General features: G+C 37.2%; 2 protein-coding genes and 1 long non-coding RNA gene across 5 annotated transcripts; all 3 read left to right on the top strand.

The window, feature by feature from the left end:
- Positions 1-3,100: 3,100 nt before the first annotated feature.
- On the top strand, positions 3,101-17,436 carry LOC130459544 (uncharacterized). Of its 2 annotated transcripts, none has more exons than XR_008919013.1 (4): positions 3,101-3,195; positions 3,949-4,306; positions 4,427-4,556; positions 16,915-17,436. It is a non-coding gene; the product is annotated as an uncharacterized lncRNA (long non-coding RNA). The 2 variants fall into 2 exon arrangements; XR_008919014.1 differs by having other exon boundaries at positions 4,424-4,556.
- Positions 17,437-22,436: 5,000 nt separating this feature from the next.
- On the top strand, positions 22,437-23,539 carry LOC110779692 (glycine-rich RNA-binding protein-like). 2 transcript variants are annotated; one of them, XM_056842069.1, is made up of 3 exons: positions 22,437-22,624; positions 22,886-23,078; positions 23,127-23,539. In XM_056842069.1, the coding sequence occupies exons 1-3, from the start codon at positions 22,517-22,519 to the stop codon at positions 23,276-23,278; spliced, it is 453 nt and encodes a 150-aa protein (XP_056698047.1). In that variant the 5' UTR covers positions 22,437-22,516; the 3' UTR covers positions 23,279-23,539. The 2 variants fall into 2 exon arrangements, with proteins under 2 accessions (XP_056698047.1, XP_021839867.1); XM_021984175.2 differs by having other exon boundaries at positions 22,886-23,539.
- Positions 23,540-25,320: 1,781 nt separating this feature from the next.
- On the top strand, positions 25,321-26,655 carry LOC110779691 (glycine-rich RNA-binding, abscisic acid-inducible protein). Its single transcript, XM_021984174.2, has 2 exons — positions 25,321-25,719; positions 25,980-26,655. The coding sequence occupies exons 1-2, from the start codon at positions 25,609-25,611 to the stop codon at positions 26,379-26,381; spliced, it is 513 nt and encodes a 170-aa protein (XP_021839866.1). The 5' UTR covers positions 25,321-25,608; the 3' UTR covers positions 26,382-26,655.
- The last annotated feature ends 1,239 nt before the right edge of the window (positions 26,656-27,894 follow it).

The raw sequence follows: 27,894 nt of genomic DNA, 5'->3' as shown, positions 1-27,894 counted from the left end.
AAATCATCCCTCGAGATCTTCAATCCTATGATTCAATCATGCATGCTCTTACATTAGAGTCGCATGTAAATGGAACATGGTGTCAGGTATAATATCCTCTGAGGAAAATATGGTTAAACCAACCAGAATTAAATTAGATGAAAACAATGATGAGGAAGTCAAATGTTTAAGAAAGTACGCCTTTTGATACCTTTGGTTTGTGCTGCTTTCAGAGAATTTGATTTCACTTTTATCATTTATGTAGAATCATTTCTCTCGCATTTGATTTGTGATTGTCAAGAAAAGGCCAAATATTTCCTCACTTTCCTTCACTGATGTTTAAAATCTTTCTCATAACGTTTTTTGAGTGCGTGTCGTTTCAGTTTTCATATTGATTGTTAGGTTTGCCATGGTTAGCCCTCTTCTTTTCACACGTTGTTTATATATTTGAAGATATCAGTGCCTGGTCTTTCAGGCTTGATATCTCTTGTATTACATTCTAGAAGCTTTATATCCTCTCAATTTGTTTCTTTGGGCTGCTAAAGTTTGGTTCTTTGACTTTATTTTGTGTTTTTTGAAATCATATCCAGTGCGCATGAGCTCAATAGGGAGAAGAACATGTTTATTCCTCAATTTGAACCGTGCAGATGCACGACGATGTTTTCTATGCTGGGATGAACCAACTTCTAAAAGGGAAGAAGGCATTTAATAATTGATTTACTTCAATTGACTTAGAAAAAATAATTGATTGGAATCTCGCCACTGCAGCAAAATATGTAAGTTTCTTTGTCGGTCTTAATTTTCTTGTTTTTAATAAAGTAGGATACTTTTGGTAGATTAATCATTGAACTACTATTTTGTGTATTGCAATCAAGAGTCACAACCAATATCCTGAATTGTGGGTATTGCAACCAGGAGACTTTTGGTGGGGTAGTCAATTTTCTTTAATGTTTGACTTGACCATATCCTAAATTCGGGGGCGATGTGCTGAATTTCCCTCAATATCATCAACTGTATGGGTAATCTCACCATCTTTAATCAGAGGATTTTGGGTGGAGTAAGATGTTTTTAGAAAATGAGGTGAAATAAAAAGAGGGTCAATGTTGACAGCTATTGGTTGGATTTTCAAAGAGAGGTTGCTTCTGACATGGCTGAATTTAGTACCTGATTCAATAATTTTTGAAGTTTTAATTGTTGACGATGTCTTGGTGGGGATTTCTTGTGAATTTTGTTGAGGCTAGGGCTTTCAATTTTGACCCCACTTGATGATTTTGCTGAATTATGTTCCCCATTTATTGATTTTGGATGAATAATTTGGGTTTTTATTTTTATTCGAGTTTGTAGAATTATGCTCTTTTGTTGAACTTTTTGATTCGCCTTTCTTCTCCTGGAATCTGATAGAATTTGGAACTAGGGTTTGTTACTGTGTTTTAATTATTCCTGATTTTTCCAATAACTTTTTTTCAGTATGCAATATTCCTACTTTAAATGTCAGTCTTCATGATGATTTGATTCTATTGAACTTCATTGAATATAGGAAGCATGATAAAGTGATGATGTTCTTTGATTAGTGGAGTAGTTCATCCTTACAAGTGAATTTCTGGTTCCTTATTTAACTTGTTGTCGCCTCCCATTCGATTTTGAAGTTATAATACATTACACTATCTCTGAATTTAATATAGTACTAAACGGTTTAGTATGGAGTAGATCATGGTTGAGATGTTGGGTGCAGAATTATGGAGTCTAAATTGTCCCTGTATGTTGCTTTTGTTTGATGTGTGCTCTTATTGGATTATTTGAAGATGCTGAGAGCAAACCTCAACTCAGTATAGTAGTTTGAGTTTTATGTACAATAAACTAATATTTATGCTATTACGCTGAAATCTGTGTATTATTTTTGTAAGGGGTTCTAATCTGGAGAGTATGTGGTATTAGAAGGTCATCATTAGTTCAATATATAAATGCCACCATAGTATGCACTTCTGTTTAAGATTTTAAATTAGTTAGAAGTTGGGAAATACCTTTGTCACTCTACTGCTATGGAGTACTTTTTATTCCATCCTCGTTATAAATTTGATTTAGATTATGGAGTAATGATGCCGGATTCCATTGTACACCCTTAATTTAAGGTGAAAATGATCGATTTGGGACAAGTTGTCCTTCGGTATTGGGATGAATTTTCACCTTATTTTATTTAGAAGGTTGAGTTCAAGTGTAATAAGAACATTGTGGTGGTCTATGCAAACATGACATAATTGATATTCGTTACTGCACAACTTTTCAAAAATTTTATGAAACATTCTTGTGATTTTTCTCTGTAATATATTGTTGTCTTCTGATTAATAGTTCTTATGCTTGTTTACCTTGTCTTCTGATTAATAGTTCTTATGCTTGTTTACCTTGTTTAAATTGATCTCCTTGGTGGGTAATAAATATGCATTTTTCTTGGATGCCCAGTAGCTGTAAATATGCTCTGTGTGCCAAGGAAAGGTTTGGATATATTCTACTTGCTCTAACTGGACAAGGGATGGACTAATTTACTAAGTGATGTTTCTGAATGTTTTGCAAAAGAGTAAAAGGTAACATGAAGGTCTTAAATCTAACAGATTCTCTCCTTTTCACGAAGGCCAGTCTTGTACATTTGCCTTAAAACTGCCAGATTTCCAGCTATCTGTTTCTTAGTCCTTGAAGTTGTAATTGACTAATGTGTTGGATTGAAAGTCTTGTAAATTTTAGAAGACGACGGTTGTTTTAGGGAACTTTTTCCTAGGGAATATGCCCTTTACCAATTCTTCTGTTTAAACTTCATATGTAGCAGACATATTTTCACCGTGTCAATTTGGTTAAATGAGTGAGAATATCTATGTATATGTCTGGGAAATTAGAAGGGTCTCTCTTTTCCTCTTTCTCTCTCAACATCTTGCGTGTTTTTGGTTTGGGTGGGCGGGGGTGCTTTTACAGGATTAGTTGAGAGAGGACCCGAGGAAAGTACAAATCATACTCTATATGATTATTTAGCCGAGGTTATGATTTGTGTTCGGGAAGATTTTCTGTAGTTGTTAATTTGTTACATGCAGCTGATCTCATTAAACTTCTAATTGTGGTTAAATATTTGGTTTTACAGGGCATGGGTGATATGAAAGCAATATCAAGCTTGGATTTGGAAGGAGTGGCTGTGTAGTTGTCCAGGGGTTTTAAGAATGGATCAGGATCCAGGTTCCTTTCTTTCTTCATATGCTCTGCCTTGTGCTGATTAGATGATTAATAAAACTAAAATCCGAACTCTAATTTGGTATAACCTTGGCGTATTTGGTTTTTTTTTTTCCCTATGAATACGTCATTTTTGTCGTCCTCATGCTGAAAATCTACCAAATGTTCTGACACCTATCCATCTATTTATCTTTACCAGTTTGCTTGGGTCCTGTCAAATTTGCATACCAAGTAGTTGGAGATGATTTAATGCAAACACACAATAAGAACACTTAAAGATCATGTTGGCATGGATTTTCGAAATCATATCCTGTGCACACTGCATCCATCTTCTTTGGAATGAGGGACCCTATTATTCTAACTCAAGACTTTGTGAAACGGTCTTCTGTTAGTCGTCACTAAGCATTCTTAACTTCTGGGTTTTGACAGTAGCAATTCTCAGGTTTTTGTCAGAATCTCTTTTTCCTGATGATGATTTCGGTTTTTTTTGTCTTATAGATACACATACAAGTATTGTGGAGTCGTTTGTTGTTATGAATCATATAACTGGGTTGAACTTACTCCCTTGTAGCCTTGTAGGCATTTCGATATGCAAAACGGGGACGAAAGATTCCCATTTTCATGCTAATGCTAAGTTTAGTATTGCAGCAGGTTCAAACCATCTAAAACTCGGTTAAAAGTGGAAATTTCTGATTATGAAACAAACATAAATTTTATATGAATTGAATCAACACTTATATTAGATCATTTGTTATGCAGAAACTTAACAATCATCAACGGCTACAAAACAATGCAATCATGAATCAGATTCTTGAGTTGAAAAATCTTCAACTTACTGGAGGAGATAATCAGAAAAATCATTGCATCATAATGGAGAATATGTTACACCCTTCTCCATCCACATCACTTCAGGAGTATTAGTCAATGACAGACTCGAGCAGCAATGCAAGGAACTCAATTGTCTCACTAATGAGCTTCAGAGCTTAGACAACTCAAGTCAAGTGTTAATGAGGGAAGATTAATTTGTGTTGCAGAGATGATTGTTGCCGCTTACTTTTTGGATGCTTTAAGCGGTAAAGCTTGCCCTACTGCCGATGATGTCATGAAAAATCTTGGGGTACTTCTCTCTTCCTTTTTTCATACTCGTAGCTTGATTGATGAAGATAATATATAAAATATTTGTCTTGTTACTGCTCTCCTTCCGGATCCTCACCATCTACTTCCCTTTCCACAGCAGATCGGCAGAGTTGGAGCAGCAACAAATCACGATGAAGAAATCACTAAACAAAAATGAAACGTCTCCATCGATCCATTATGTCTAGGTTTTAGGGTTCCCAATTCATTGCCGTCCCCGCAACAAAAAATGGGTAAGGCGCCATATTTTTTCTCTAATTATTATCGTTTTAGCACATAACAGATTAATTATCATACATTGTCTTTAATTTTAATGGTTTTTGTTTGTCGTTTTGAGTAAATTAATGGTTTAAATTTTTGCATTTGTTGACCCTTAAAACTTGGATTGATTATCTCATTTTAATTGATCTTTGAATACATGGTTTCTTGTTTTTTTTTACGATTCTATTGCGATTGTTTCTTTCTTATAGTTAATTGATTTGGTTTGTTTCAAATGAATTTTTAAATATTGGCAAATCGTATTATCCTTTTCTATATGGTTCTAATAAGATTGATTAGGGTTATCATTAGAGTTGCTGGCTCAGGGACGGGCCTCATAGCTGGATGGAGTTTTTTGAAATGAACGTTCTGTCAAGACGGGGTTGTTTGAAATGAATGTTCTTCTCTTGTGGTGTGGAGGTGTTTGGCGTAGGCAACGGTTCAATATTCGAATAATCTGTTGCATTCTAGGTAGTATTCAAGGATGATGTTCGGTTTATCTTAAGAGGTAGTGTAATGAGTTTTGACTCTAAATAAAGTGCATATTGAGTTTTAACTCTATGGGGGTTAGGTAGTTGGTTAATTTCAAGTGTATCAAGTTTCGACTTGATGGGTACTATTAACTTTGTGTTCATACTAGGTGCAGCAGGTGTTCTCTCGTTTGGTATTATGAGTTTTAGATTACCCATTTCATGGTGCAATGAGCTTTAGCTCCGTTGATCACAATGGAATTCGTGTTACTCCGTATCTCTTTCATCATAATGGGTGTTGGATTTCCTGTTCATGATGTAATCAGATTTGCACATTTCCTTTGGTCACACATTTTGTATTAACTGCCACCTTCTTTTTGAAGGAAATAATGCCCTTGGTCCAAGTATGCATTCTATGTTAAGTCTAATAAATGCGGTTCAGTATTAATTAACAAGTTAATAATTCAGTGAGATCAAGTGAGCTGAATGCCTAGCTAGAGGCCGCTTCAGTTCAAGTGGAATTAATGATATTAATCCACAGCTTACTCTTGACTGAACCCGTAGGGTCACACAAATAGTACGTAAACGGATCAAGTATTTAATGGCATTAAATACTCCATCTATGAATATTCGGAACCGACGGATCTTGGTTTCAGTGGGAGCTAAGATCGTCACAGGCAAGAAATGAATACTCCGGAAACGATGATATTGCCAGAAATGGAAATATGGATCGTATCGGAAATATGAATATTATCCAAGTCGTAGATGTTGCCGGAAACGGAAACATGGTACGTATCGGAAAATATTATTGGAAATGGAAATATTACCAGAATCGGAAATATTACCGGAAACGGAAATATTGTCAGAATCGGAAATATTGCCGGAATCGGAAAATAATTCCGGAAACGGAAATATTAAATATTTGTTCGAAACGGAAATTAATTCCGGAATCGGAAATGTTAAATATTGTTCGTATCGGAAATAGATTCCGGAAATGGAAATTTAATCGGAAGCGTATCGTACGAATTAGCATCGGACGAGGCTTGCCGGACGAAGGCCCAGCACGAAGCCGGGGCCATCGCCCAGCAAGCATGCGCGCCACAAGCCCAGCCAAGGCAGCGGCCAGGCCTACCGCAAGGCAGGCCCAGCGCGCACCAAGGGCCACGGCTGCGTGGGCCGTGCTGCGCGGGCTGCTGCTCGCACGCGCATGGGCAGCCCTTGTGGCTGCCATGTGTGTGTGAGTTTGTGCTCATGCGTGATTCCTGAATATGCAAGAGTCAGTGTATGATTAAGTTTCTATTCCTAATTGGATAAATTAATTAAATAGAATTCATGTAGGATTCTAATTCCAATTAATTCGCATCCTACTAGGATTACGATTCCTTTTCCATAACTCTATAAATAAAGGCCTAGGGGTCATAATTTATACACAAGTTTCAAAGTATTCAAAAGTGAGTTTTTTGAGAGAAAATTAAAACACATCTTGCTCATAAAAGTGCCGAATTTTCTAGTACCTTAAGGGCGATTCTAGTTGGTCAATCTTAAGGCGGATCCGGACGTGCTGTGGACTATCTACGGAGGGACGACACTTGGAGTCCTAAAAGGCTTGTTCTTGTTCGGTTCGGGCGCAGCTAGGGAGGGCACGCAACAAAGAGTATGCATCTAAATTATGCTATATGATTATGTGTAAATAATATGTTGTCCTGGGTTAATGGTTGTTTCCGCATGATCTATGTAATGTCATATGTATCATAACCTAACAGTGGTATCACGAGCCCCTTATTATTTTCATAATCTAAATTGCATGAACATGGTTAAATATTACAAATTTGCAAGAATTAAAAGGGGTGATTAATTTTCGTAATTGTTAATTAATTGCAAATTGCGTTTATTTAATTATATGTACGCAGTTTTTCGGCAGTTTCTTCATTACTCATCCGAATTGAGTGATTTTTGTGTCAATTCCGCATGTAAAAGGCATTCTAAAATTTTGACAAAAATAGTATTTTTCTGCCGAACCCAGAATTCTCAAATTCGAAGCCTAGCTATGACTTTTCGAAGGTTTTAGTTTTTCGAATGCAAAATTTCGTAAATTTAAGATGTTAAATTAAATATTTGCGATTCCTGTTGATAAATCTTGAATTTTTGATTGACCTACTGCATATGTTTAACAAGTTTGAATGCCTAGTCTTGTTAATTATGCAATCTAATTTGTAATTATGATTAATTTGTTGAAAATTAGAATAATTTAGAATTAATTTGATTTTCATAATTAATTGTAATTTAATTAGAAACCTATGATTAAAAACCACCATAAAAATTGTAAATTTACGATAAATTTTAAATTTTTATGACCTAGACTTGAATCCATAACAATCGGAAATCAATTGGATAATAAATTTTCGATTTTTCGCCCTAAAATTATGAAATTAATAATATTTATTAATTTGTCATTAATTTTAAATATAAATTTTAAATTTTATGCGATTCGTTCAAATAACTTGCACGCACGAAGCAATGGACGCTTCGTGTTACCCTTAAGGGGTGTTGTATAATGCGGGCATGCGACGACGAGCAAGGGAGCTCGTCGCCCGTGCGGCACGAATGCAATGAGCAAGGGCGTAGTGCACGAGCACAAGGCAGCAGCCCTGCCTCGTGTCGTGTGCCACGAGCAATGAACGAATGGGCATGGGCGAAGGGCGAGCCAAGGCAGTCGCGTGTGGGCAGCAAGCGAGCTGCGCCACAACGCGCGCTGCCTCGCACAAGTGCGCGCAGCCTCGCGCGCAGCGAGCGCAAGCTCGCGTGCCACGAGCGCTGCGCCCAGCACTGCTCGCGCGCGCAGCGCGCGATGTCGCTCGCCCAGCGAGCGATGTCGCGCCCCAGCGAGCGATGGCTCGCGCGCGCAGCGCGCGATGTCGCTCGCCCAGCGAGCGATGTCGCGCCCCAGCGAGCGATGGCTCGCGCGCACGATGGCTCGCGCGCGCAGCGCGCGATGTCGCTCGCCCAGCGAGCGATGTCGCGCCCCAGCGAGCGATGGCTCGCGCGCACATGGCCAGCAATGGCTCGCGTGCGATGGGGCGCTGTGCGGGGGCTTGCGATAGGACAGCAGCAGCTATGCGACGAGCGCATGGGCTGCGCGCACATGGCCAGCAATGGCTGTGTGCGTACGGCCCATGTGCGTGCAACGCGTAGGGTGTTTGCGTTACGATTAGATCGTTTTGAATGTTTAATTTGAAAATTTCAGTTCACGTAATTTTAATTAATTTTAAAATTAATAATTTGAATTAATTTCTTGGATTTTAATTTTGAATATTATAATTATAATAAATGGAATTTATTCTAATTATTTTACTAAAATTAAAATCATGAATTAATTTAAATGCGACTGAAATTAAATTAAATTTTTGGATTCAATTATAAATTTATATGAGCTTTAAATTTTAATTAAATTTGTATGTTTCCGGTTAGACTAGAAATACAATTTTATGTTTAAAATTAGTAAAGCATATGAATTTATTGGTTTGAGTGGGAGAGCTTTTTAGTCATAAACTCTTGATTAGGTCTACAAATCCTTAAGGTTAAAACAACTCGATTAGAATTAATAATGACTGAATAATTGGTAGATTATTGGTGCCCTTGATTAATTGCTGCAAATGTTTACGTGATGCATAATGTGTTTTACTAACCAGCTATGTGGGCCATTCATGATAATGAATGGGTGAATGGTATATATTGTATATGTACTGTTTTGCAGGTTATGAAGTGACTAGTATGGCCCAAATAGGATAGAAAATATGGTCTGCGTACCATTAATTTGAATGTAATTGGTCTAAAGCACCAAAGTTATTTTTCAATTCAAAATGGTCTGCGTACCATCAAATAGTTGTAATTAGTTATAGCTTATCCTATTTGAAGAAAATGGTGCCTCCCACGGAGATTTTCAAGACGGACTTTGAAGTCAAAGCTTCAAGATGAAGTCGGGCCATACTAGATCACAAATATCTTATGCATGTTTTAAGTTATTTATTATTTTAAATATGTCTTAAAATGCATGAGATCAAAAGCTTGATTATGTTGCATGATTAAGGATTTTAGTTCACTTAAAATCTAACCAACATAGTAAGAGCCTTAAGTTCCAAACTTAAAAATTGAGTTAAAAGGTGCCATGCCAAAATATACACTTGCTTGGATATCCTTTACATCAATCTAGTAATAGTTTTCGCTCAGCGAGGTGTTACTTATTGGTCCTAAAGGGGCAAGGTACACAAATAATTGTGAGTACATGTTAGTTTTGGTGAAACTCAACGATATAAGTAAGGAGTCCTTTTATGTCGTGGCAAATTCGATAGGTTTACCTAATAAGTTCTTAGACGTACCTATCAACCAAGAATAGTTTCTAGACTATTAGCAAAAGGCTTTTGCTTACCTAAGATGTTCTAGGATTAAGTCGACAAACTGTGCTTAGTTCTTCAATGATTTTAGGATCTTGGAATCATTTTATTCACACCTGCCGGAACACATAACTTGAATAAAATGCTTAATAAACATTGAATTATGCATGTATGCTAGAATTTAAGTTTATTAAGAGAAACTGTGAATGGTTATTTATTTGTTTATTCTTTTCAATTGTAGTTTTAATATGGCAAACAACAATTCATTCAACATTCGATCAATTCTCGAAAAGGAGAAGTTGAACGGGAAAAACTTCCTTGACTGGCAAAGGAACTTGCAAATAGTTCTTATGCAGGAAGAAAAGGAGTATGTCCTAGATGAGGCGATGCCCGAAGCTCCTGGCGACGGGGTCACTCAGGCTGCCCTCAATCGTTGGATTGATGCCAACAAGGATGTGAAATGTCTAATGCTCGCCACCATGAGTGCGGATCTGCAGAAAACGTTCATCAACTCAGATGCTTTCACAATCATCAGTGAGTTGAAGAACATATTCCAAGATCTGGCTCGAGTCGAAAGATTCGAGACTCATAGGCAAATTCTTGAGACCAAGCTTAAGAAAGGCGAGCCCGTAAGTCCACATGTTCTCAAAATGATTGGACTCATTGAGAATATGAGTCGGCTGGATCAGCAATTTTCTCAGGAAATGGCTATAGACACCATCCTCCATTCTCTTCATAGCGGGTATGATCAGTTCAAACTGAACTACAGTATGAATAGTCTGGACAAAACGCTCACTGAGCTTCACGGTATGCTGAAGACCGCTGAAAAGACGCTCAAAAGTGATAAGCAGGATGTGCTTATGGTGCGTGGGGGCAAGTTCAAGAAATCTGGAAAGAAGAGGAATGCTAAGAAAGGTGGCAACAAGGCCAGCCCAACTAAGCAAACTGGCGCCAAATCTGCAAAGAGGAAGGTCAGTCAACCCACTTCTGAATCCGAATGCTTCTACTGCAAGAAGAAGGGGCATTGGAAGAGAGATTGCTTGAAGCTAAAGGAAGATCAGAAGAACGGAACAGTCGTTCCATCTTCAGGTATTTTCGTTATAGACTGTATACTTGCTAATTCAACTTCTTGGGTATTAGATACAGGTTGTGGCTCACACTTATGTTCCAATCCACAGGGACTAAGAAGAAGTAGAAAGTTAAGCAAGGGTGAAGTCGACCTACGAGTGGGAAATGGAGCACGGATTGCTGCATTAGCTGTAGGAACTTACTATTTGTCGTTGCCCTCCGGGCTAGTTTTGGAACTGGAAGAATGTTTCCATGTTCCAAGTCTTACTAAAAACATCATTTCAGTTTCTTGCTTAGATGCTAAGGGATTTTCCTTTATAATAAAAGACAATAGTTGTTCGTTTTATTTTAAAGAGATGTTTTATGGATCTGCTAGATTAGTCAATGGACTTTATTTATTAGATCACGACAAACAAGTATATAACATAAATACCAAAAAGGCCAAAAAGGATGATTCAGATCTCACCTATCTGTGGCATTGTCGATTAGGCCATATAAACTTGAAACGCTTGGAAAGACTTCAAAGGGAAGGAATTCTAGAACCATTTGACTTAGAGGATTATGGTAAATGCGAATCATGTTTACTTGGCAAAATGACAAAGCAACCTTTCTCTAAAGTTGGAGAAAGAGCAAATGAACTATTGGGTTTAATCCATACAGATGTATGTGGACCAATGAGTACAAATGCTAGAGGTGGTTTCAGCTACTTTATCACTTTCACTGATGACTTCAGCAGGTATGGTTATGTCTACCTAATGAAGCATAAGTCTGAATCCTTTGACAAATTCAAGGAATTTCAGAGTGAAGTAGAGAATCAATTAGGCAAGAAGATTAAGGCACTGCGGTCTGATAGAGGCGGTGAATATCTGAGCTATGAATTTGATGACCATCTGAAAGAATGTGGAATTCTATCAGAATTGACTCCTCCTGGAACACCACAATGGAACGGTGTGTCAGAACGGAGGAACAGAACCTTGCTAGACATGGTCAGGTCAATGATGGGTCAGGCCGAACTTCCATTAGAATTTTGGGGACATGCACTAAATACAGCTGCACTCACTATAAATAGAGCTCCGTCTAAAGCTGTCGAAAAGACTCCATACGAATTATGGTTTGGAAAACCTCCAAATGTGTCTTTTCTTAAGATTTGGGGATGTGAAGTATACGTCAAACGATTAATTTCAGACAAACTTCATCCAAAATCTGACAAATGTATCCTTGTGGGCTATCCAAAGGAAACAAAGGGGTATTACTTCTACAATACATCTGAGAACAAAGTGTTTGTTGCTCGAGATGGTGTCTTTTTGGAGAAGGATCACATTTCCAAAATGACAAGTGGGAGAAAAGTAGACCTCGAAGAAATTCGAGTCGAACAACAAACTCTAGAGAATGCTCAAGATGACATTCAGGATGAAACTCAGAGATCTTTAGAAGAATCTGGTGAGAATCATGGTCAATCTAGAAATGTTACCCCGCGTAGATCGCAAAGATATAGATCTCAACCGGAAAGGTACTTGGGTATTTTGACGAACGAGAGCTATGACGTTCTATTACTTGAAAGTGATGAACCTGCGACTTACAAGCAAGCTATGACGAGCCCTAGCTCCAAGCAATGGCAAGAAGCCATGCAATCTGAATTAGACTCCATGTCTGAAAACCAAGTATGGGATTTGGTCGATTTGCCAGATGGCTACCAAGCCATTGGAAGCAAATGGGTTTTCAAACTGAAAAAGGACAAGGATGGGAAACTTGAAGTTTTCAAAGCTAGATTGGTTGCAAAAGGTTACAGGCAAGTCCACGGTGTGGATTACGATGAAACCTTTTCACCAGTTGCAATGCTAAAGTCTATTCGAATAATGTTAGCAATCGCTGCATATTACGATTACGAAATATGGCAGATGGATGTCAAAACTGCTTTCTTAAACGGCGTTTTAACAGAAACTGTGTTTATGACACAGCCTGAAGGTTTTGAGGATCCAAAGAATGCTAAAAAGGTATGCAAGCTAAAGAAGTCAATCTACGGATTGAAGCAGGCATCCAGGAGCTGGAATATACGTTTTGATGAAGCAGTCAGTGACTTTGGTTTCATCAAGAACGCGGACGAATCTTGTGTATACAAGAAGGTCAGTGGGAGCAAAATTGCTTTCCTAGTATTATATGTCGACGACATATTGCTTATCGGAAATGACATTCCTATGTTGAACTCTGTCAAGATTTGGCTTGGGAAATGTTTTTCGATGAAGGATCTAGGTGAAGCACAGTACATATTGGGCATCAAGATTTACAGAGATAGATCTAAAAAGATGATTGGACTTAGTCAAAGCACTTATATCAATAAGGTGCTTGATAGGTTCAAGATGGCGGACTCCAAGCGAGGCTACCTACCCATGTCTCATGGAATGACTCTAAGCAAGACTCAGTGCCCAAAAACACTTGATGAGCGTAGACGAATGAATGGGATTCCATATGCATCATTGATTGGTTCAATAATGTATGCTATGATATGTACACGCCCGGATGTTGCGTACGCACTCAGTGCTACGAGCAGATACCAGTCAGACCCAGGAGAGGCGCATTGGACTGCTGCCAAGAACATTCTGAAGTACCTGAAAAGGCACAAAGATGACTTCCTGGTCTATGGTGGAGATGATGAATTAATTGTTAAAGGCTATACGGACGCAAGTTTCCAAACCGACAAAGATGATTTCAGATCACAGTCTGGGTTTGTCTTCTGCCTCAACGGAGGAGCAGTAAGCTGGAAAAGTGCTAAGCAAAGCACCATTGCGGATTCTACAACTGAAGCGGAGTACATTGCTGCACATGAAGCAGCAAAGGAAGCTATATGGCTAAGGAAGTTCATAGGAGAACTTGGTGTAGTCCCCTCCATTAAAGGACCAATAGCCCTGTATTGTGATAATAACGGAGCTATTGCACAGGCAAAAGAGCCTAGACACCACCAGAGAGTCAAGCATGTACTTCGTAGATTTCACCTTCTACGAGAGTTCGTTGAAAGAAAAGAAGTCGAGATAAGCAAAATTGGAACTGATGACAACATATCAGATCCATTAACTAAACCTCTGCCGCAAGCGAAGCACAACTCGCACACTGCAGCTATGGGAATCAAGCATATTGGAGAATGGCTTTGATGTCTCTGTTTGATGTTTTAAAGTTTTAGAGTTTAAATCTTTGTAAAACATTATTGGTTAATCATTCACAATAAATGAAAGAAATTCATTTTTTCATTTAATTTGTGGTTTATTAAATGATGAGTCCCTTCAACTTGACAATATATTCAAGATAGACTGTCAGGACCAGTCCTGTGACTAAGAAATGTCTATCAAGTGAACTTGAATGTCAAAGGTTGAAAATGGTCCCTAATTGGAGTTTTCTATAAAATTGGACGCATAGAAAACGTTAGACGATTAGAGTGCAAGATGACTAGTAGTTCTGTTTCTTGAACTATGTGGACATGGCAATGTCATAATCATTTGCATAGATACTTACTTTGGGAAGACTAGTATCGGACAAAACCTATGAAACTTTACTGTAAGAGATGAAAGTCTGTCATAAGTAAATTTCATTAAATTATTAGACACTAAATCCTCAATACCTGAGTGATTTGAGATTACTTGTTTGAGAACTGGTTGCTTTGACGTTGACCAACCGTCGCACCGTAAAAGGAGGCTATAAAGGCAACGCTCAGGTAATCACCTATCAAACGAAGTCTAATCTCAAGATCGCAAGATTGGGATTGTCCTCCCATAAATCGGGATGAGATGCTTAAAAGTTGTACAAGGCCACTCGGAGAGCTAGAAACTGTGAAATGCATGGCCGTGCTCGGATGAATCATAGGCTATGATTATCTGTTTATTTGATCAGTTGAACTCTGAAACCGAGGAACACCTCTGGACATAATAAGGATGACAACTCTTACCTTATGTTCAAGAGCAAGCATCGAGCGACAAAGGAATTAGGAAATGCACACTTGTCCCTAAGGACAAGTGGGAGACTGAAGGAAATAATGCCCTTGGTCCAAGTATGCATTCTATGTTAAGTCTAATAAATGCGGTTCAGTATTAATTAACAAGTTAATAATTCAGTGAGATCAAGTGAGCTGAATGCCTAGCTAGAGGCCGCTTCAGTTCAAGTGGAATTAATGATATTAATCCACAGCTTACTCTTGACTGAACCCGTAGGGTCACACAAATAGTACGTAAACGGATCAAGTATTTAATGGCATTAAATACTCCATCTATGAATATTCGGAACCGACGGATCTTGGTTTCAGGGGGAGCTAAGATCGTCACAGGCAAGAAATGAATACTCCGGAAACGATGATATTGCCAGAAATGGAAATATGGATCGTATCGGAAATATGAATATTATCCAAGTCGTAGATGTTGCCGGAAACGGAAACATGGTACGTATCGGAAAATATTATTGGAAATGGAAATATTACCAGAATCGGAAATATTACCGGAAACGGAAATATTGTCAGAATCGGAAATATTGCCGGAATCGGAAAATAATTCCGGAAACGGAAATATTAAATATTTGTTCGAAACGGAAATTAATTCCGGAATCGGAAATGTTAAATATTGTTCGTATCGGAAATAGATTCCGGAAATGGAAATTTAATCGGAAGCGTATCGTACGAATTAGCATCGGACGAGGCTTGCCGGACGAAGGCCCAGCACGAAGCCGGGGCCATCGCCCAGCAAGCATGCGCGCCACAAGCCCAGCCAAGGCAGCGGCCAGGCCTACCGCAAGGCAGGCCCAGCGCGCACCAAGGGCCACGGCTGCGTGGGCCGTGCTGCGCGGGCTGCTGCTCGCACGCGCATGGGCAGCCCTTGTGGCTGCCATGTGTGTGTGAGTTTGTGCTCATGCGTGATTCCTGAATATGCAAGAGTCAGTGTATGATTAAGTTTCTATTCCTAATTGGATAAATTAATTAAATAGAATTCATGTAGGATTCTAATTCCAATTAATTCGCATCCTACTAGGATTACGATTCCTTTTCCATAACTCTATAAATAAAGGCCTAGGGGTCATAATTTATACACAAGTTTCAAAGTATTCAAAAGTGAGTTTTTTGAGAGAAAATTAAAACACATCTTGCTCATAAAAGTGCCGAATTTTCTAGTACCTTAAGGGCGATTCTAGTTGGTCAATCTTAAGGCGGATCCGGACGTGCTGTGGACTATCTACGGAGGGACGACACTTGGAGTCCTAAAAGGCTTGTTCTTGTTCGGTTCGGGCGCAGCTAGGGAGGGCACGCAACAAAGAGTATGCATCTAAATTATGCTATATGATTATGTGTAAATAATATGTTGTCCTGGGTTAATGGTTGTTTCCGCATGATCTATGTAATGTCATATGTATCATAACCTAACACTTTTCTCTACCGACCTAGATGTATGGATGTCATTCATTTCCCTGAGAGAGCAGGAGGTCTCTTTCTAATTCAGGCATTCAGTTAGTGAGGTTTGTGTTCTCCTTATGAAGTTGGAATCAACTACCTCAATTTTATTTTTATTTTGGATTTTTTAGCCTTTTGAACAAGGATTAAGGATGAATGTCTGAAGTGTGTATCTCTTTGTTATGACACACCCGACTACTCGAGATTATAATTTACACGCTTATCTATTCGATGTTTGTGTTGCATGCTGTGCTTTTTTCCCCTTGTAAAACAGTTCGCGTTACTTTGCCTAACTACACCGATGTTATGCGCTTTACCTGATAAAGACAAATTTTAGTACTGGATTAACATAAGAGTACGGGTGTCTTAAGGAAGTATAGTTCTTTTTTATATAATTGATAGGTTGTTCAGTACGATGAAACTTTCTGGATCATGTTCGTCTTTCTCAATTTCTATTTCTTGATTTATGTCATGCGTAATCTGACACCTTAAGTCGAATTACTTTTTTAGGTTTGTTTTAATAAGGGGTGCCAATCATTTTTTTAAAGGAACTTGTTTTTATATTATGATATTTATTTTTCGCTTTTCTCTGATATTTTCCTAACCTTGGTTTGGTTTTCTTTTTTAAAAGAAAATTTATATGTGATGAAAAATGGAGGAGAATTGAGGCGGTGGGAGCGCTATGGACTAGGCTCACACCACACAAACACTATCAATGGTCTTGGGATATTTGTTAACCCACCCTTTTTGACTGCTCTGCCTGTGTTGGTAGTTTATGATATAGATTCTTCAAACGGAAGAAAACAATTCAGTTTTATGACCCTGAATCCGTAGAACAGCAAAGAGCATCATGTTCTTCTATTATTTCAATAAGCATCTACATGTGCATACTAAAACCTTGGAGGACTAAATACCTATTTTTATTACTAGCCAATGAGTTGTGATATACAAACCATGAACCTCACATAACATGTTTATATTTCAGGCTGATAAAGAGGCAACACATAGTCGACCAGCAACAACTCTCTCCGTGATTAATGCCCTATAGTGGTGCCTAAGCAAGTGGAGTTGGATTAGGCGGCGTTAGAGGACAACACTGAGGAGGCTTTGGAGGTTACATTTGAGGAGTGATCTCTTTCACAGACGTCTTCCTTTTGCCGAGAATGCTCATCCACGCTACAAATGCGTGAAAGTTAATAAGTGACGAAGTTATGTATCATGGCAATATGCATCTACACTTTTGGAAGAAGTCCTTATTATGTAACACTGTTTTAGAACTTAAACTACCCATTACTCCTTTTGGGTCACTTGTACTTTAGAAAACTCGATGGATGTCTCCGATTATTTTCATTCCATAATTAGGCTCCTGATTTGCATAATATCTTGGAAGATAGATATATATAACTTGGGGGACCACTGTGTTATCCTTCAGAAAGGTGGCTTTTGCTACCACTTCTGTATTACTGCTTCTTCTGTCTTACTGATTCTTGAGCATTCAACTTATTGACAACTTGAAGGACATGTGTTTTGCTTCACTGTTGTATTCAATTACTCTGCATTTACATTATCATGGACTGCTTTGTATTCAACTTTGCCTTTGTAGGTAGTATTCATTAGTTCAAGTATTATTCAAATTTAGTTTCCAATCAAACATTTTTCTAAACTTTTTCCATTTACTAATTAGGGTCGGGATTTGATTTGTGTTTCCGTATTTATTTTTCGATAACTTGGGGGACCGTGCGCGCTAGCGCACGGGCCAACAACTAGTTTTGAAAAAAAAACATTTATACCTTATATTTATTAGAAAAAGTAAATTAATATGGACTAAATAAATGTTTTACTAGCACGTCGACACCTCAATTCAAATATATCGATACTCCTACACCCCAATTCAAAATCCTGACTCCGCCGCTGCCATCAACGTGAATATTTCGGTACAACCTTTTTATCTCATAATTATAAAGGATATTCTCAACTATTATATGTAAAGTATTGTTTATTACTTTATTCATAATACAATTTTGTGTGCAGTAAGTTTTAGACACAAAGTTAAATTTAGGTGTGATGGGGGTGGACTCTTGTATATGAGTTGTTCCCAACTTCATAAGACTCAACAACAACAACCAAAGTCTTAATCTTAAAACTCGTATAATAGAGTTTGTAACAAATCCCGTATATACTCTTGAAACACGACTTAAATGATGTTACAAAACTGAATCATCAGTCCATCAAACATGCTGCAAAATATAGGCCTTGGCCCAAATGGTTTCAAGCAGCAAATAAGATGTTTTAAAGCCCATTGTTGCAGCCCATGTGGTAAATTTGGATGGTGTACACACATCTGATTGATCCAAAGTTGATCTCTGTGTCCGAATTATTTGCCACTTTACCTCAAAAAAATACGAAATGAATAAAATAATCTAAGTAGTGCCACTTCAATGAATAATCTTGATTGAAGTATTAAGTAGTGCCACTTCAATGAATAATCTTGATTGAAGTATTAAGTATAAACTAGGTTTTTGGCCCGTTCTACGCACGGGCTTTTTTTTAGGAAAATAACTAAAAGTACAGATAGTAAATACTTATATAAAGTATTATACGGAGTACTACATAATTATACGGAGTAATAATTTTATTACGCCTGGTAGCTAGTAAAAAAAAAATCAATTACCACACTTACATTGATATAGATGGTAATTAAAATGCGTTCCTCCAAATTGATCATGAAGTAAAAACTATTACTCCGTAGTGAATACTCACCCCATAAAAAAGAGCAAAATTCCCACTAAATAGAGAATGAAGTGAGAAAAAGTTCGGATAAATATCGAATAAAAGTTGTATGATGTATGAGTAGCTTTTTATAAATAATTTGAATACATCGTACATGAACAACTCAAATTCTAACAGTTTGAGATTTCTCTCCTTATATCGGAGTAGCTCAAAATTAATAGATTAATGGTTTATATAGTAAATGTGGTGAATCATTCTAATTTATTTAAAGAAGGTTTTATTTAAGTTAGCGTAAGTTTTTTTTTTTTTTCTCTATTCACAGACCCAAGTCAAGCAGAATTTCAAATATAAAAATGAAACACACACATAAAAAATAATTAAAAGATGCAATATTGATAGAAACATCTTAATACATAAAGAATATACGTAATGCTACAATATGATTTTCCCCATGGTATAATGATAAACATCATCGCGGTTAATTTAGCAACATAGTTGCTTCGGCACATAAACTAAGCAAAAAGAACACTATTTTAGTAACATGATTTTTTAATTATTTTAAAATAGCATAATCTCAGGTCAAGCATATTATCTTGACGGGAGCTTCAGAGTGATACCAACTCCATTAGACTTCCATCTACCGAAAGACGTGGATTCAGACTGACACTCTTTTGAGGGTGATTGTGGTGCCTCCGGGTCGTATGTTATGCCTCGCTTTTCGGATGCCGGGTTATAGTAAGTTGGAAAACAATTCCAGTTGGTAAATGCCACATCGATGGAAGTGAGAGTAGCATGGTGCATGTATTATATACATAGCTGCAATTTATTGGCAAATCAACAAATCAATTAATAAAGGAATTATGAATTAATACTCCGTCGTACGTTATTGAACCTGTAAATTCTAACATTTTGAAATTCCTCCTCTTTTAAAGTATCAATAAAGGCTTTTAATTGATTACCAATGGTGAAGTTTAAGGAAATTATATACAGAGTATAAAAGATTGAAGATGAAGGGGGTGAGTTGTGGAAGTCGAGCAGATTGACGTTTCCTTGGCAAAAAGTGATTATGGCTTGATTTACTCCGTATTTAATTATTTAATTCTTTTAAGTTTAAACCAAAAAATATGGAAGGAGAATGACATGTGGCATTGTTGTGTTTATGGTATGTGTTTTTAAATACTAGGTATAGATAGATGTTAGCTTCCTTTGTATACTCTTAATTTGAAAAACGAACTCATAATATGGATATAGATCGATAGATCTTTTTAGGAAAATTTGCTAAATACAACCTCATAAAGTTTTCTATTTGTCAATTACAACCTTATATTTTTATTTTTGTCAATTACAACCTTAAACTTATACATCCATTTTAAATTACAACCCGAAGTTATTTTCCGGCAAAAATCACCGAAAAATGATGTCATAATGTTATTAAAAAAAATAATTACATAATTTCTATATAAAAAAAACGATAAATAAGAATTAAAACAAAAAAAATAAAATAATTGATTTTTTTTTTTTTTTTTATAGATATTTTGTACTTCGTAAGTGTTTTTTTTAATAACGTTATGACATCATCTTCCGGTGATTTTTGCCGGAAAATGGTTTCGGGTTGTAATTTAAAATAGATGTACAAGTTTATGGTTGTAATTGAAAAAATTAGAAATTTAAGGTTATAATTGACAAATAGTGAACTTTATTAGGTTGTATTTAGCAAATTTACCATCTTTGTAAGTACCATGAAATAAAGTTATACTTCATATTTATCGAGGTCAATTTTTTTTAGTAAATTCTTATTTGCATACTCAACTACTACATAAATAACTCTAGTACAAACAATGTTATTTACATCGCGTATAAAATCAGCTTTTGCAACGGTTTTTTGTGCAAATTATAATAGGGTATTTTTCATTAGGTTTCACAAATCCATTCACTTGTACCTCGACAACTCATCATCTATTACTATATACTAAAAGAGACACCAGGAATGACACGTGTCATTTCCTGGTGCGATTTTTTCCCGCCAAAATGTTTATTTTTTATTTTTTTGTACTTTAAAATAAATAAATTACATTACATTTTTTTAGGAAACTAAGATAAAAATATATTTTAATTACCATATATGTGTACTGCATAATATATTATTGGAGGAAAGCTAAATCAATATTATTTTTTCCTTTATGATATAATTTATAACTTTTTAATCTGATAAGAAATATAAAAAATATTGATAAATGAACTTCTAATGTTAGTCTACTATTAATAATATAATACATGGTAAGTTGGTAACTGGTAAGTAAGAATGTTAATTAAAATAATAATATATGGTAAGTAGACTAACCTATAAGTTTATTTATCAAGATTTTACTCAATTCAAAATATGTTGTATTTGACTAACTCGGTTATGTTCGGGTCTTTTCGAAAATTAGTCTTGAGCCATTCGGGTTTGGTTAACGTTGTTAGATCATTCTACATACAAGTAAGCGACTATAATTTTTAACTTTGTATAGTAATATGCAAATTTGGTTCAATTGAATATTTTCTACACAACTTTGAATTTATACTTTTTGATATATCCTTTTTACTTTCATGTTTTCCTAATATCACAAGTCTTTTAGTTACTATTAAAATAATAAATTATTTTAGTAGTAGTCGTGCGTTGCACGGGCCTAAACTAGTTAGCAGATATAATATACTCCGTATGATGGTTGATCATCACAAATTATTGCCTCAACACCAAATAATCAAGATTCAATACAAAGAGCATAACAATCATATTTTGTTCTTTGTTTTTTTGATGGTAAAAATTATATAATTAATAATCAGTCATACGACATCTACAATAATAAAATAGACCTGTAAGTTTGATGCAACCATTTTTTCCACAATAATCCATTTTTTTGGTTTTGTAGTTTGCACACACCAATTAAAAGTCTATACAAATACCCCTCGTCATCCTAACTCATCCACATTTTCTCTGTCTTTGATATTCACCATGATATATATTTTGAACAAAAGATACTTCACGTTGTTCTTACCCACATTCCTCTTTAAAGATCCATCAACAACTATTTAAATATTTTCCCATCTTTCACTGCAAGGATATCCACGTTTTTGCAAATATGTTAGAATAAACTAATTGTACTGTTCTCACTCTTTTTCTCGTGTTTTCGAATGTTTTTTTTCGTTATTTTTTCTTCAGCTTGTATTTATAGCATAACTGAATAACAAAGACGTTGAAGAAGTCAATGGATTTGGTTTAATGTTTTGGTCAACGATTCAAAAATAATGGTTTGATGAACGATTGTTCACCAATTTGTTAACTTTAATTTGTGAGAAAGATCATACTCGTTCCTTTTTTCACCATGCGTCTTTCAACATTGTTTTTTATTTTCCCATAAGAATTACGCTACTTAAATAAAGGAGCAAGAGATTGAGGCAAATAAATAATTTGGAAAAGACTACATGTATACCTATATTTTCTCGGAGATTTCAAAAAAAAATAATATATTCGGATATTCCCAAGGGGTAAAATAGTCAATTACTCATTTAATAGAGCGTTGATCTCACCGATGCTATTTCCGTCAAAACCAAAGAAAAGGAGAGGGGTAGATATTTTAATTTTGAAATCCAAGGAAACAAATATCTTCTATAACCATGGTTATACACAACTTGGACTCATTTTAACTCTAGTCAATCCTCACACCGGCGCAAACGGCTAACCACGCTCCCCCTAAACCCTACTTCCCACCCTATTTAATCCTCACTTCTTCTTCACACTTTCATCGTGCTCTACATTTTCTTCATTTCAATCACAAAATTTAGAGTATCTTATTTACCTTTTCTCCTCGTCTAAGATGTCTGACGCCGAGCACAGATGTTTCGTCGGAGGTCTTGCATGGGCCACCGATGACGAAGCTTTGAGCAGGGCTTTCTCTCAGTTCGGCCAAGTTACTGATTCGAAGGTTTCGTGTTACTAAATTTCCTAAAAATTAAAAAGAAAAAAATTAACGATTTCGATGATTCTGTTACTCTGACCTGAAAATTTCTGCTACTTTGATCTGTTACTATTGCTACTATTCTGTTACTTGATCTGTTGTTTTTATGATGATTATCCGGAAACGGTATGTTCCTCGAAAGACGAACGATCATTTTTATTTTCTTTATTTTTAGACTAATTTTCGTAGATCTGGAAATTGAAGTTGATTTTATTTGGAAATTTCCAGGTGATTCAAGACAGAGAAACTGGCAGATCCAGGGGATTTGGCTTTGTGACCTTCGGAAGCAAAGAAGAGCTTGACGCTGCAATTGAAGGAATGAACGGTCAGACTCTTGACGAACGTCAGATCACTGTTAACGAGGCTCAATCTCGCAGTGGTGGTGGAGGAGGCGGTGGTGGATTCCGCAGTGGTGGAGGAGGTGGTTACGGAGGTCGTCGTGAAGGTGGAGGTGGCGGCTACGGAGGAGGAGGTGGTTACGGTGGAGGTGGTCGTCGTGAAGGCGGAGGAGGAGGTTACGGAGGAGGTGGTGGTGGTTACGGTGGAGGTGGTCGTCGTGAAGGCGGAGGAGGTGGTTACGGTGGAGGACGTGATTCTGACGGCGGTAGCTGGAGGAATTAATGCGTTATATCGTCAAGTAACTTCCAACCATGGTTTCATTCTGTCTAAAAGTCCTAGATCTAGGGTTCTAGGTGACTGTTAGTGTTTGATTATCTCGAAATTAGTGGTTTTATCGGCTTAGTATTAGTATTATGGGTGCTAATTTTGATCGTTGGTTAATTAGGTGTTCTGGAAGCTGGGTTACTGTTGAGTGAGGATGTTACTTTTGTAATTAAACGATAGTTGCAGCCTTGGAATTAATGAAAAGTTTGAATGCCAAAATCTATTGCTCCTCTTTTACTCTATTGTTTTTTCGATTTGATTAAATTGAAAGAACTATAATGATCAAGTAAATTGTCGCATGAACTTCACAAGAATGCATCTCTTCGCCTTTTCAATTTAAAAATGCATCTTGTGGAATTTTCTATTTTAAAATGCATCTAGTGGAATTTTCTTATCTCAAAAAGCATCCCCTTGATTTTTTCAAATTTAAAATGTACTCCGTATTCAAGTCTGTAAATTGCTCAGATCCCTTTGTCCTTTTTGTATTCTATTACGGAGAACAATTCATGGAAATTTCCGTGGTTTGATTTATAAATTGCGAAAATTTTCTGGTATGGATCGCACTTTTTACGGAGTAGATTGAGCTCTCTGGCTTGGCTAAATCATCTTAACCACGTCCACATTATAATACAAAAACTAGTTTTGCGGCCCGGTGATGTCTTATTAGTGTTTAAACAAGTTATGGGTTTGTTTAGACACAAGATATGGGTTCATACCTTATGCAAATTATATTCTAAGTTTTTTTTTTAATGTATGTGAAAATGGCATAGAGTAACCAATCCAAACTCAAAAATAAATGATCTTAAAATCATCCAACTCAAATTGACCCTGGATTTCTTACCAATACCTAAAGGGTAATAGTGATTGTAATTAGCGAATATGATTGTATCCCTAACCAGTAACCACTACTCTATATAATCGTAAACTCTGTGTTATTGTAATTTGTAAATAAATTCTTCAAACTTTGAGAAGAAAATAAGTATAATCAAATAAGTATAATCAAACAAATCATTTGTCAATGTACATTCAATAAACGAGATTATAAGGAATTTTGTTGATATTTTCACCAATGAAACTTCACCGTAAATATTTTCACCAATGAGATTATAAGGAATTTTGTTGATAAAAAGAGGAAGAAAATAAACGAGAAGATCATTTCAAAAGACCTTAAAAACGTGAAAAATATTTAGAGACGAAGGTCGAAGGGAGTACTCTTCGTATGGACAACCGAGCCTAATCTCAAATAATGGGCTATATTTCCCTTGGAAAAGATCAAAACTTGCGCAGCCCGTATCTAATTTATACCGATATCTAAACTGAAGGACTCGATTAACGATTATCACCCCTCCACGGCTCCACCTAAAGATCGCTATGGGCCGGGCCAACCCAGAGCATGGCCCGAACTGGTACAAAAAAAGCCTGTTCCGTTCAAAGCACGAAAAAAGCCCAGCCCGACAAGGGCACGGAGTCGTGAGCCGTGAGCTGGGCCTTAATTATTTGGAAAAACCACGACAAGACACCGCACGATAAAACACACTAAATTTAGTTAAATTATCCTTATGCACGACGGGCAGGGCCGACTCGGCACGAAAACACGTGATTTCAGACTGGCCTGAGCCTTGTTTTGAACTTTTCAGTCCATCCCAGCCCGGCATAATACAATGTGGGCCTACTATGTACCCGGATCGATCAGGCCGACTACCCTTAACCCAACCCGATCCGACCGACCCACGGCCATCTTTAGCTCCGCCCCTTACTTAAAGGTGACTGCCCTTTCCACGAACGGATCTACTGATACTACGCAGTATAAAATACTTCGTATAAAATTGTGAAATACTGTAAACAAAGATCACCCTGACCGATTCAGTGACTCAGTCCACTTTCCTCCAAAAAAATATCTCGACAGTGAGCAAATCGACAAATCATCAATCACTAAAGCCCACGATCTCCCACCCAAAAATAAAATATAAAAAGCCCAATTTCACGACTCTCAGTACTCAAATCACGAGCGTCTAGCCAACTAGGCACTACCAAACAAGATAACATCACAAGATATTTTCCACATCCCACTATCCCAGAATATCCTCTTTAACCCATGGTTAAGCTAACTCACCTACCCTTAACCATGGTTAATTATCCCAATCCTCACTAAACCCACACTCGCCCCAAACCTTACTCCAGTCCTATAAAATCCCTCATTTCAACATCACAAATTCCATCGCTTCCTATTTCCTTCTCTTCTTACGATCAAATTTAGGGTTTCGAATTTTCTATCCTCTTCCTCAAAAATGTCTGACGGCGCTGAACACAGATGTTTCGTCGGCGGCCTTGCATGGGCCACCGATGATCAAGCTTTGGAGACTGCTTTCAATAAATTCGGTCCGGTCGTTGATTCGAAGGTTTCTTGTTAATCTCATGAAAAAAAAAAATGAAAACTGTTGACTACTACTATTGTTACTTTGATTGATCTGCAAATTTCTGCTACTTTGAATCTGTTACTGTTGTTACTATTGTTACTTGATCTGTTCTTTTTATGATGATTATCCGGAAACGGTATGTTCTTCGAAAGACGAACGATCATTTTATCCTTTTTTTTTGGATATATTTTGGAGGTTGATTTGTGTAGATCTGGTTCTGATTTATGTGTATTGATGTTCAGGTAATTAACGACAGAGAAACCGGCAGATCTAGAGGATTTGGATTTGTGACTTTCGAGACCAAAGATGCTCTTGACGCTGCAATTGAAGGAATGAACGGTCAGACACTTGACGACCGTCAGATCACTGTCAACGAGGCTCAGTCTCGCAGTGGTGGTGGAGGCGGTGGTGGCTTCCGCAGCGGTGGAGGAGGTGGTGGTTACGGAGGAGGCGGTCGTCGGGAAGGTGGAGGCGGCGGTTACGGAGGAGGTGGAGGTTATGGAGGAGGAGGCCGTCGTGAAGGCGGTGGTGGAGGTTACGGAGGAGGTGGTGGGTATGGAGGAGGAGGAGGCCGTCGTGAAGGTGGAGGTGGTGGTGGTGGTTACTCCCGTGGCGGTGAAGGTGGTGGAAGCTGGAGGAGTTAGGTTTTTTTACCTGACCTTCGCATCACTATCATCTATGTTATCGTTTTTCAGTTAAAAAAAAGGTTCTGTTTTACTGATACTCCGTAGATGGTTATCATTAGGTGATACCGGATTCTGAGTTACTTTAATGTGATGGATCCTTAATTAAAGGGTGTTATGGTTGATTGTATTACTTTGTAGTGAGGATGTTGCTGTTAGTTTGTAATTAAATGGATAGTGTCAGCCTTGAAAGTAATGAAAAAAAATGATCGAATGCCAAATATTCTGTGTTAAAGTAATCGCTGTTAAAAAGATTTGTTTGGTTTAATTTCGACTGATGAAAGGGCGTGAACTTTTCTCCAGTCACAGTATTACTCCGTATTCCGGTTAAAGTTCTGTTCGTGCGATAAGTATCCAGGATTCCCTTCTTTTTATAAGAATGACAACCCATTTATTTGCAATTTACTCTTGTCGAAAGTTGAAAATGATTTGAAGTGTTAATATGTTTGTCGGTGTTAAATGAGCGATTAGATTCAATTTTTAGGAGAGTATACAAACCTGAAATCGAATATTGTAGATTACCTCGTTATTGAATTTATTGATTTCACTCTTGTATATTCTGTAATTATGACCGAGTATTTCGTGTTAATCTTAGGCCCAAGCACGACTTGGGCTGGGCCTAGGTCCTTTTGGGAACTTTTGACAAGGCATGCAAAACTTAGGGGACTGGTATGAACTGACGAGCTGTACCTAATCCCCCAAGGCATGTGGGTTGGACTCAAAACACGATGCCAACTAGGGGTATTAATGAGCCGAGTCTGCTCGTGGGCAATTTGATGCTCGACTCGACCAGGTGTGGATCTTAGTTGGTACTGGGGTGGGACCGTCACCCGTCTGGGAAATTTTATAGTGTATTTTTAGTTACGGCTCTTCTAAAATTTGTGTATAATTGTACAATTATATAGTATATTGCTTAATTATTTTTACGGGGATCCCTTGTAAAACTGTTTCAAGATCCGCCACCAGGCTCGATCAAGCTTGGTCAAAGCACGGCTCGAGCAGGCTTGACTCGAGCTCAGGTTCTGTTAGACATCTCATGCAAGCTGCAAATGTCACATCACTTTATTACGAAGCCATATCTTGGCTCATTTCTAACAAAATTGCTTTTGAATTCTGCTGAACAAGTAAATTGTTCTTGTTTTTTTTATTAATCGATCTGAAATCTAGTTGACAATTCTTGTTTTGAGCTTCGTATTCTTAAAATTTGTTGATCAGATTCTTAAAATCGTTGATCTAAAGTTTTATAATGGTTGCTGAGGACGCTGAAACAAAGAAGTTCTTCCTCCAGAACAAGATCTTTCAAGCATTCACTACATTCATCCTTCGGATGCAAACTCAGTTCTGCTCTTGTGTTCTTCAAATTCAATGGTGAAGGTTTTACTAGCTGGAAGATCAATGTTGTTTGTTCTATCGGCGAAGAACAAAATAGGTTTTGTTGACGGAATCATTACCAAGCCAAATCCTGGAACACCCG

This window comes from Spinacia oleracea, chromosome 4, assembly GCF_020520425.1.
Source record: "Spinacia oleracea cultivar Varoflay chromosome 4, BTI_SOV_V1, whole genome shotgun sequence".
In the NCBI taxonomy this organism is placed as follows: Eukaryota; Viridiplantae; Streptophyta; class Magnoliopsida; order Caryophyllales; family Amaranthaceae; genus Spinacia; species Spinacia oleracea.
This window is presented reverse-complemented; position numbering and strand designations above follow the sequence as displayed.